Genomic DNA, 12,120 nt, shown 5'->3' on the forward strand with positions numbered 1-12,120 from the left:
GAATGGTGCAACTACTATGGAAAACAGTATGCAGTTTCCTCAAAAAATTAAAAATAATTCAGCAATTCCATTTACGAGGATATATCTAAAATATTGAAAATCAAGATCTCTAAGAGATAGTTGCATTCTAATGTTCATTGCAGCATTATTCACAATAGCCAAGATATGGAAACAATCTAAATGTCTATGAGCAGATGAATGAATTGAAAAATTGTGGTATATACATGCAATGTAATATTATTGAACCCTAGAAAAGAAGGAAATCCTGTCATTTGCAAAAACATAGTTGATCCTTGACGATATTATGGTAAGTGAAATAAACCAGTCATGTAGAAGGAAAAATACTGCATGATTCTACTTATGTGAAGTTTCTAAAATATCCAGACCTATGGAAGCAGAGAAAAGAATGGTGGTTGCCGGGGGCTGGGGTAGAAGGAAATAGAAAATTTGTTTTTCATTGGGTATAAGGTTTCAGTTATATAAGATAAATAAATTCTAGAGACCTGCTGTGCAATATAATACCTATGGTTAACTATATGGTTGATATGGTTTGGCTCTGTGTACCCACTCAAATCTCATTTCAAATTGTAATCGCCACATTTCAAGGGAGGGACCTGCTGGGAGGTGATTGGATCATGTAGGCAATTTCCCTCATGCTGTTCTTGTGATAGTGTGTGAGTTCCCATGAGATCTGATGGCTTGAAAGTGTTTGACAGTTCCCCCCAACTTCTCTCTCTCTCCTGCCACCATGTAAGACATGCCTTGCTTCCCCTTTGCCTTCCGCCATGATTGTAAGTTTCCTGAGGCCTCCAAAGCCACGCAAAACTGTGAGTCAATTAAACCTGCTTTCTTTTTACCCACTTTCAGGTAGTATCTTTATAGCAGTGTGAGAACAAACTAATACAGAGAATTGGTACCAGCAGAATGGGTACTGTTATAAAGATAACTAAAAATGTGAAAGTGACCTTGGATGTGGGTAATGGGCAGAGGTTGTAACAGTTTGGAGGGCTCAGAAGAAGACAGAAAGATGTGGGAAAATTTGGAACTTCCTAGAGACTTGCTGAATGGTTTTAATCAAAATGCTGATAGTGATATGGACATTGAAGTCCAGGCTGAGTTGTTCTCAGATGGAGGTGAGGAATTTATTGGCAACTGGAGTAAAGGTCACTGCTGCTATGCTTTAGCAAAGAGACTGGTGGCATTTTTCCTCTGCCCTAGAGATGTGTGGTGCTCTGAACTTGAAAGAGATGATTTAGGGTATTTGGTGGAAGAGATTTCTAAGCAGCAAAGAATTCAAGATGTGACCTGGTTGTTTCTGAAAGCATACAGTCACATACATTCATGAAGATATGATTCAAAATTTGAACTTAGGTTCAAAGGAGAAGCAGAACATAATGGTTTGGAAAATTTGCAGCCTGACCATGAGGTAGAAAAGAAAAATCCCTTTTCTGGGGATAAATTCAAGACTGCTGCAGAAATTTGCATAAGTAACCAGGAAAGGAACGTTAATCACCAAGACAATGGAGAAATGTCTCCAAGGTATTTCAGAGATCTTCGTGGCAGCCCCTTCCATCATAGGCCCAGAGGCCTAGAGGGGAAAAATTGTTTCATGGGCCAGGCTCAGGGCCCCACTGCTCAGTGCAGCCTTGCAACTTGGTACCCCGTGTCCCAGCCACTCCATATCCAGCCATGGCTAAAATATCCCAAAGTACAACCCTGGCTATGGCTTCCTTCAAAGGGTGCAAGTCTGAAGCCTTGGCAGCTTCCACATAGTGTTGGGTCTGTGGGCATGCAGAAGACAAGAGTCAAGCTTTGGGAACCTATGCCTAGACTTCAGAGGATGTGTGGGAATGCCTGAATGTCCAGGCAGAAGTCTGCTGCAGGGGTGGAGCCCTCATGGAGACCCTCTTCTAGGGCAACTCAGAATGGAAAGGTGGGATTGGAGACCCCACACAGTGTCCCAACTGGGGCACTGCCTAAGTGGAGCTGTAAGAAGAGGGCCACTGTCCTTCAGATCCCAGAAAGGTAGATCCACTGACAGCTTGCACCGTGCGCTTAGAAAAGCTGCAGGCACTCAATGCCAGCTCAAGAAAGCAGCTGCAGGGGCTGTACCATGCAGAGCCACAGGAGTGGAGCTGCCCAAGGCCATGGAAGCCCACCCCTTGCATCAGCATGCCTTGGATGTGAAACATGAAGTCAAAAGGGGATTTTGGAGCTTTAAGATTTAATGACTGTTCAGCTAGGTTTCAGACTTGCATGGGGCCTGTGGCTCCTTTGTTTTGGCCAATTTCTCCCATTTGGAAGGGGAACATTTACCAAATGCCTGTACCCCCATTGTATCTTGGAAGTAACGAACTTGTTTTTGATTTTACAGGCTCATAGGTGGAAGGAATTTGCCTTGTCTCAGATGAGACTTTGGACTTGGACTTTTGAGTTAATGCTGAAATGAGTTAAGACTTTGGGGGACTGTTGGGAAGGTGTGATTGTTTTTGAAATGTGGAAAGGACATGAGATTTGGGAGGGACCAAGGGCAGAATAATATGGTTTATCTCTGTGTACCCACCCAAATCTCATCTTGAATTATAATCCCACGTGTTGAGGGGGGGATCTGTTGGGAGGTAATTGGATCATGAGGGCAGCTTCCTGCATGCTGTTCTTGTGATAATGAGTGAGTGCTTATGAGACCTGATTGTTTAAAAGTGTTTGACAGTCCCCCACCACCCCTCTCTCTGTCTCCTGCCACCATGTAAGACGTGCCCTGCTTCCTCTTCACCCTCTGCCATGATTGTAAGTGTGGCCCCCCTCCAGCCATGGGGAACTGTGAGTCAATTAAATCCGTTTCCTTTATAAATTACCCAGTCTCAGATAGTATCCTTGTAAGCAGTGTGAGAACGAACTAATACAATGGTATTGTGCCTTTAAAATATAAGAGGATAGGTTTCACATTAAGTGTTCTTACCCAAACCCAAACCAAACCAAACCAAAACAAACCAACCCATAACAACACAACAACAAAAAACCCAATAGGGAAATTTTTAGAGGTGGTGGATATGCATAGTATCTTGATTGTGGTGATGATATCATGGGTATATGCATATGTCTAGATTCACCCAGATGTGTACATTAAGTGTGAACAAGTTTTTGTATATCAATTGTACCTCAATAAAGCAATAAAAAAGAGTATTATAATCTCTCTTGGATCCATCGCCCAGCTTCAAAAATTATCAACAATTTGTTATTCTTGACTTCATCTACTCTCCCACACCTTATTTGTTCTTTTTATCACTGAACTATTTTACAGTTTCAAATATCATATCATTGCACCTTTAAATTTATCAGTATGTGTTTTTAACAGATATCTTAAAATAGCCACAAGATGATCATCACACTTAATAAAATTAATGATTATTCTACATGTAATCTAAAAAAGATATATATGAAACTTGCACCTTAAGTTCTAAAAGCCAAGCAATAATTCACAAAGTACAGATAATCACCGACTTACGCTAGTTTTCCTTACAATGTTTTGATTTTATGATGGTGCAAAAGTACTGTGCATTCAATAGAAAATGATATGATATTCTTGGGTGATGCTGGGCAGTGGCAGTAAGCCCCAGCTCCTCAATTTACCATGTGGTTTACCCTGTAAATTGAGGAGATCTGTACATTTTGAATAAAGCCAAACAATCTTGTTCTGACCTTATGCACAGGGTGACATTCAGAAGAAATATTAGTCTGAGTTCTACAAAGGAAAAACAATTGAAAATCTATTTAAATACTGATGTTTACTTAACAAATGGCAAACTGGAATTATATTACAATAAAATAACTTAAAATCCTCTTTACCTCTCTCCCCAAATTTGTACTCATTTTGCATGGCAGCTGCCCTAACCTTCTCTTTTGCCTTTTCTGTCCTTTTTAGTATAACTCTGTCTAGGCTTTCTGGTATTATTTTAGTCCTCTTCTTTATCCATTATCTGGTTCAATATAACAAAACAAACTTCTCTACTAATCAGCAGTGGGCAGTGAATGGTGAGGGTAAGGGGGGATAGAGAAAACTGTGTGTATTTAAATGTACTGCTCTTACCAACTGTTATAAAAATAATATTTAATATTCTACCACCTCTGTCATAGGAGACATGAACTAAAGAAACTCTGCAATGTCAGTGTCTTTTAAAATTCTTTAGACAATTCCTTCTGTAATCCACTGGTAAGATACATGGTGTTTGCAAAGTTATTCAGCAATCACATGTATTGGGACAAATTGTCATGGAGTATCCAAATATAGGAGCCCCAAATCTAAATAGTCAAGGCTCTATCATCTGTAATTCCAATTACTATAGGTATGTGTGGGGATTTTCGCAGGGTTAATGAAGTGGAAAGATGAGATGTCTGGAAAATCATGAAATCACATAGTAATTCAGTAGAATATTAAATGTTATTTTTTTCTAGTCACAGAGGTAATAGCATATTCTTTCCCCCAGAATTCACAAGATTGTTGTGACACTTCTTCAACAAAATTTAGGAACTAAAATCATTAATTTTTTTAACAACTATTTATTTAGCATGTACTGTGTTCCAGGTATTGGATCATGTCGAGTGTAGAAGGTGAAGTTGCAGTCCAACTGTTCAAAGCACTTGCAAGTTCAAGGGAAAAGGATATGGGTGGGAAATCCGCTTAATGCAGATGGGTTGCACTAAACACTTAATGCAAAACTCAGAGTGTTTTATGGGACTCTTAGGTAGGGGCACCTGCCCTAATAGGAAGGATCTAGGAAGGCTTTTCATTGAAGTGATGGCTTTTGGAGAATTGTGTGAACATTAACCTGGTAAAACAATAACAATATGGCATATTGCAGGTTAGCAAATAAATTAACTGAGGATAGACAAAACTGGTATGTGAGCAAAATTACACAGTTTGATACATGATAGCACACAGCTCAAAAAGTGGAATAATAAGGAATGAGGCTACAGGCGAAGGAAGGACTATGTAATGGACCTAGAACTTACTCTTGTAAGTTAAAGTATTTTAAGCAAGCAAGTGATGTAGTCAGATTTTACTTTTTAATGTATTACTCTTATGGCAATGGAAAGATGGATTTAAATCAAACAAGACTGAGGAAGAGAGCTATACCAGGAAGCTATAGTAATAATCAAGCAAGAGATGAGGAGGCCCTGAACTATGGCATGGCAGTCAGCATAGAAGGAGAGAGATGGATTCCAGAGATACTCAGGCTGTTGAACTGTCAGAATGAGGTGTTTAGATAAGCAGCATGTAGCAGAGGGGAAAATGTCAAGATAACTCAAGTAGCTGGGTGATTATTGGTGTATAGGATAGAGAATACTGGAGGTTCTAGTGGTTTGTGGGAAGGATGATCAGTTTGTTGGTACTTGAGGATATTTGGACAGAGATACCTAGAGGGCAAGGGGATATTTAAGTTTGAAGTGAGTTCTGGAGTGCAAATGTAGATGTGTGAGTTAGTAGATTTGCGATGACTGAAACCATAGGAATCATTGATATTGTCACTAGAGAATGCATATGATGGTAAGATCCATGGAACGAACAACAAAGGACTCCATCTGGCATTTAGAGGAGGAGGTTCAGATCAAGGAGGAGAAAGATTAAGCACAGGAGTAGGAGAATATTAAGTGGATGTTATCAAAACCAGTAAGTAGAGACTTTAGAGAAAGATGGAATGATTGCCACTGTGACATGTAGCAGAGAAGTCTAGGAAGATAAAAATGGAGAATGACTCAGTTTATCTGACAGAAAGGTTGGAATAATTTCAGTAGATGGTGGGCTAAACCCAGACTGCCATGGGTTGAAGGGTTAGTGAGATGTGAGACAGAAGCAGCAGTTGTAGATGACTCATTTGACAAACCTGTAACTAGACTAATAAAGAAAAAAAGGAGAGAAGATTCAAATTAATAAGATCAAATATGAAAGAGGAGATATGAAAACTGATGCCATGGATATAAAAAAGATCCTAAGAGGCTACCTATAAACAATTATATAGCAATAAATTGGATAACCTAGAAGAAATTGATAAATTACTAGAAACATGCAACCTACTAAGACTGAATCACGAAGAAATAGAAAATCTGGACAGACCAATAATGAGTAAGGAGATTAAATCAGCATTGTAAATACTGTGATAAAAGAAAAACCCAGGACCACATGGCTACAGTAGTAAACTCTACCAAACATTTAAAGAACTAATGTATTAATAAATTATTATGAAACTTTTCCAAAAATTGAGGAGAGATCACTTCCAAATTCATTGTATGAGGACGGCGTTACCCTGATACTGAAGCCAGATATGAACACTATATAAAAAAGTTACAGACCGACATCCCTGATGAATATAGAATCCAAAATCTTCAACAAAATACTGGCACACCTAATTCAATAGTTCATTAAAAGAATAATGCAGCATGACCAAGTGGGATTTATCCCTGAGATGCAAGGATGGATGGCTCAATAAATTTCCTTCTTTCCTCAAAAAAAAGGATGATTCAATGTAGGCAAACCAATAAATGTGATACACTGCAAAAACAGAATAAAGGATACAAATTGTATGATCATCTGAATAGAGACAGATAAAGCGTTCCACAAAATATGACATCTTTTCATGATTAAAACAGTCAATGAATTAGGTATAGAGGAAATGTATCTCAACATAATAAAGGCCTTATATGAGAAACCCACAGTTAATCTACTCGAGGGTGGAAAATTAAAAGCTTTTCCTCTAAGATCAGGAGCAAGGCAGGGATGCTCACTCTTGCCACATCTGTTCATTTCTAATTCTATTATTTTTAATTCTATATTCTCAAGAACTTAAAGACATATTTTGTAGTAGCAGTATATCTTAATTTATTTATTAAAATGGAAATAATTTTATCTGGAGCATAAAGAACTAGGCTATAAATGTTAAATCAAGTAAAATCAAATGGTCCTTGGGAAATGTCATCATCTCTCTCTTTCCCCTTTCCTCTTCTTTCCACTCCCCTATCTTCTACCCTCTCTACCTTCCTTCATTTCTTCATTTCTGGGACTCCCATAAAATAGCTTTGTCCTTCTTTTCAAAATCTTTAGGCAAATCAGGAACTTTGGGACCAGGTAATTCAGCCTCATAATTCCCAGCTTTCCACAGTTGTTTTACTAGGCTTATTATTTAATTTATTTTATTTGCACCTTACAAAAACATCCATCAGAGAAGTATTATTATTACCATTTCTCAATGAGGAAGCTGAGAATTGCAGAAATGTTAAGAAAATTGCTCAAAGTTACACACCTAATTAGGACTTAACTTAATCATTGTGTTTATACCATGCCAATTTGCTAACATAGTATTTACTCACAGATTTATTTATTTCAATTTAAAAATATCTTTGAACATTTAAATATTAAATATTTTGAATAAGCAAAAAATAAACATGATACCAAAATTCAAAAGAGAAGAAAATGGTCATGCAGTGAAAAGTTAGTCTCTCCCCCACTCCTATCCCCTAGATACTTAACTATTCTCCTGAGATAACCACTGTTACTAGTTTATAAGTAAACTCTAGCAAACCTTCATGTAGATACTACGTGAGTTTCAGAGGTTTAATTTGCACAGAGTGCTTCAAGTACCCATTATATGTGAAAAATGAGGATCATCTGTCCTTTAGCTATTTTCTTTCCATATAAAAAAATTATTCTTCTTTGTGAAGCTGGAAAACCTCATTAAGCATTCTTTTCTTTAAAAAGCCCAATCCTCCTTCAGTTTATCAAGCATAATTGATAAACCAAATAATTTATTGGTAAAAATAACTTTGGAATCTATTAGTAATTCATGAGGCAAAAAATGTAGGTCTAAAATTGTGTTGATAGAACTGTTTTAAGTCACGTAATCCTTAGCTAATTCTTCAGCATGCATCAGCTATAGTTCCTAGGATTTCAGCATGAGAAAGAATGCTGTGAAAGTGCCTCACCCATCCCAGGAGCATCCCTGTTCCTTCTGGCATCCCTGACGTGTGTCAGTTTCCTGATAGTAACTTAGATGACTAAATTGTTTGGTTTCAGAGTACTAGGGAGGGATGACTAAACTCATGTTGTTACTCTGAGATGCTGAGAAAGAATTTAATAGTAGGACTCAACTCAAAGACGTTCCTACCTCTTCAAATTCCCATGTTAGGTCCTCAGTTTGTTTCTGTTTCTCTATTGTACCAACGCAATCAAGTTTGAAACATTGCAGATACAACACAGCATTCTTCTAGGTAAAGAGAACAAGGCATGAAATCTTCCCTCAGACAGTGAGAGGAGGTTTCTCCAGAAAACAAGGTGCTGACCCTGCAGGTGCTATGGTACCCATGCTGTCTAATTAGTAGTGACTACAGCTGGAAGAACAGGGAATGCAGGGCAAGGATCTTCACTGGATAGGCCTTACTCTAAACAACGGCATTCTTTATTATCTTTTTTGACATGTTCAAAATTGTTGGTTAGTTATGGTTAGTTATTAGTTATTTTTATTTCTTCTTCATTTTAGAGTTTATATTTCTTAGAAGACCCACTATGTAATGTGCATAACTTTAGGCCACCCTTTGAGTTTTTGCAGGAGACTTTTGTGGTAGGTATATTTTTTTTTTTTGTTTTACAGCTGTGTAAACTGTGTTTCAAGGAGGTTAGGAAATATTTAATGTCACACAGTAGTGGTGGCTGTAGATGTATGCATAACCAAGGTACTCAAGTTTTCTCCAAGTTGGGACAGTGAGTAATACTAGCTGAAGTGTTAATATGGTTAAATAAGCTATACTAAGAAATTATCCATGGGATCCGTGCCAGCCATACTTTACTTATTTAGGTAAAAATATCCATGAAGTAAATGACAGGATAAATAGCTTTATAGAACTTCATTCCTTGAATATGCAAAGAAAGGCTGAAATCCTACTAAATTCATTTCAAAAGAGAGAAATTGTGAAGGAGCAAATTGAATTAACATGTAGGAGAAAGTAACACACAATATTTAAAGAGTATGAGTGGAAAAACTTCAAAATGGATGCAGCACATACATTAAGTCAGTTTGGAAGAAAATGGGAGAAGATGAGTTTGGGTTTCTAGTAGACCACAGGTCACTCATAGTTACAGGGGCCATGGAGATGAGGTTAGTGTGTAAATCTGCAAACGTGAAGCTTTAAGGAGAGCACCCAACATGACTCTCATGGCCTAGGAAACTGAGGGATGGTGTTGCCTTGTTCAAGCCCATTAATACCGTGTCAGACCACACCCAGGGTGGGGCTGTCAGCATCTAGGAAGCTGATATATGATTTTGTGGCCCTGTTCAAGTCAATTAATTGTCAAGAAAAGCCTAAGGATCAATAGGCCATGATAAAAGGGGAAGTTAGTTGTAAAGAAAAACTGCAGTTGAGGGTTAGGATATAGCCAGGCTGCAGGATCAGCACATACTGGTCTCTACTAAAGAGAACACAGCTGGATACTGGGCATGTGGAATTGAATGGGAGTAGTTTTACATAAAAGATACTTCGGAAGCTGGGAAGTAGAAGCACCATCTCTAATTATAGGAAAGCACCAGAGTTGTCACACAATTTGTCACATTCTACAATTGCCACTGGCATCTGGAACCTGAGATAATGTCCCAAGTGAATCACTGTGCACTTATCCTGCTGGGGAGGATCATGGACTAGGAAATTTTGTGACACCAGCATGGATTGCATGCAGGTGGTATTTTGGTTGGGAAATAAGCACATCATGCTAGTCCTGGGCTGTTCCCTGTGTGGGGCTGCCTGCCCCTTATAAAAGGACTCTTCACCACACTGAGGCTATCTTCTTGACATTCAGTTGTAGATCTTTGGAGACTCTGGTGAGTACAAATCTTAGAAGCCTTTCTTGCACTTGGCTGGTGTTAGGGTTTAACCTGGGGACAGAAATGCCTATTTGTTTTAACCAATTTACCCTCATGGATAGGAAAAAGAAGATAATGAGGTCTTGAAGGTAAATTTTAGCTGGTATTTGGTAGATAAACATGAAGGTGATGAGGAACCTGGAGTCAAATAAACAAAATCTTAAACTGAAGGAGAGTGAGAGACACAAGATGCTGTGCTGTCTCCTGCTTCACATCTGTTCCAAATACATCTTCTTGGAGTGCAATCTCCTTGGGTGAAGGGCACAAGTTTTTACAATTCTCTTCAAAAACTCATGGCTCAGCACCACAGTCAGCTCATTAAAACTGGTAACGAGGGCCTCATGGAAGATAAAAGTACAGATTTGTTTGGTATTGGTTAGAATTTCAATATCTGAGTTTTTCTTCTTCAGATAGGGCTTGTATTCAGACAACACTTGTTGCTGTCTCATAGGCAATTTTATTTTCAGAAAAAGGTAGAATGAGAGAACAGCCAGAAAGACTGAAGAACTGAGGTTAAGAGGTCCTAAAAGTGAAGTGTGAAGAAGCTACATAAAATCATAAAGACTGTATTAGGGATCAGAGTTGGTCCTTAGATACTGGAGATTTGACGTTCTAGCTAATTGCTCCACCAACCGTACTGTCTCTCTTATGAGCACTGTTGCTTGTGTATCTTTCAGATTCTCTGAGACTGAGGAGAGATGTCTTACCAGCAGCAGCAGTGCAAGCAGCCCTGCCAGCCACCTCCTGTGTGCCCCACACTAAAGTGCCCAGAGCCTTGTCCACCTCCGAAGTGCCCTGAGCCTTACCTGCCTCCTCCTTGTCCACCTGAGCATTGCCCACCTCCACCATGCCAGGATAAATGCCCTCCTGTGCAACCATACCCACCCTGCCAGCAGAAGTATCCACCCAGGGGCAAGTAACATCACTAGAATTCATCAGGACCATGAAACAACAAGATCCAGTGGCTCTTCTTAGTCCCAGCACTCCGTCATCTTCCCTTCAGCTGTGGTGAGAGGCTGCATCTTCCCTAACCTCTGCCTGGCTTGAGAGCTGACAGAGAAAAGGCTTAGTTCTGAAAGCCGATATCATGTTGTTGGAAGATGAGCAGCCAGATCATTGCCTAATCTTGCCTTGCTGTCTGTGATGTAGATGGTGGTTCCTATCTCAAGAGCAAGTGTGTTTATTATTTTGCTTCTCCCCAATAAAGCACATGTTTCATGGTTAGGCCCACATTGCTTTTGTTTGCATTTCGTGTCTTTAACCTCTTCTGTTAACTACATCAAGTGAGCGTTCCTTTTCATCCCTATTTAATTATTAGAATTATTAGGCTTTTCCATCACTGAATTCAGTGTTGCTTGAAATGTGTGTTTTGGATTGGGTACAACAATTGATTCTCTTTTATTGGTTTTAAACTCATTTTTACCCCTTCTAGCTTGTATGGCTGAAAAAATTACCTAAACTGTCTTAACTTCAGTTTCATCATCTATAAAAAGTAAGAGAGCATGTATTCAGCTGAGTGTACTTATAGCAATTAACTTATTCACAAGTGTTTCCTAATTGTCTATCATGTGTCAGCCAGTCTTCTATGCCCTGCAGATAGGGATGATGATAACCAAAGTCCTTGCTCTTAAAGAGTCTATAGTCTTAAGGGAGTTACATATCACCGCCCCCCCCCCTCAAAACAACCTCCACACATGTCCCACACACGTAGGACAAATTATAGTAATGTGTGGGCTATATTTAAATAAAATTATTTAGAAAGACTCTTTGAAGTGACTTTTGGCTCAAAGACATGAATGAATAGAAGAGGCAGCCATGGGTATATCAGGGGTAGATTGTTCCAGTTGGAAGAGATGGCCAGTGCTAAAGAAATACAAAATAACAGAAAGGAAAATGGTGGTCAAGGAGAAATGTTTGCAAATGAGGTCAGAGATGTTGGAGCTCTAGGATACAGTCGTGATTTCGATATATATTTGAAGTTTGACAGTCTTCTTATGAGGATGGTCAAAGTCCTAAAATTTTATTGTATATAACCCAACAATTATACAATTACTTTTGCATAGCATTTCAACCAAAAGTATATAGGGTGTTTCAAACATATATTTTTTAAAAAGTTGAAAATAACTGAGGAATAGATTAAAACTCTTTTGCTAAGAGGGACTGCCCAAATGAAAAGTAGGTCTACCTGTTTTCACACCTTTTTTTTTTTTTTAATTAT

At 38.6% G+C, this 12,120-nt stretch overlaps 1 protein-coding gene across 1 annotated transcript; it reads left to right on the forward strand.

Moving 5' to 3' along the window:
- The first annotated feature begins 9,760 nt into the window (after positions 1 to 9,760).
- SPRR2G (small proline rich protein 2G) lies at positions 9,761 to 11,132 on the forward strand. Its single transcript, XM_017847843.1, has 2 exons — positions 9,761 to 9,860; positions 10,580 to 11,132. Exon 2 carries the CDS (start codon positions 10,601 to 10,603, stop codon positions 10,820 to 10,822), a length of 222 nt encoding a protein of 73 aa, XP_017703332.1. The 5' UTR covers positions 9,761 to 9,860; positions 10,580 to 10,600; the 3' UTR covers positions 10,823 to 11,132.
- Positions 11,133 to 12,120: the final 988 nt, after the last annotated feature.

The sequence above is a fragment of the Rhinopithecus bieti genome, unplaced genomic scaffold (genome assembly GCF_001698545.2).
Source record: "Rhinopithecus bieti isolate Rb0 unplaced genomic scaffold, ASM169854v2 scaffold_30448, whole genome shotgun sequence".
NCBI lineage: Eukaryota > Metazoa > Chordata > Mammalia > Primates > Cercopithecidae > Rhinopithecus > Rhinopithecus bieti.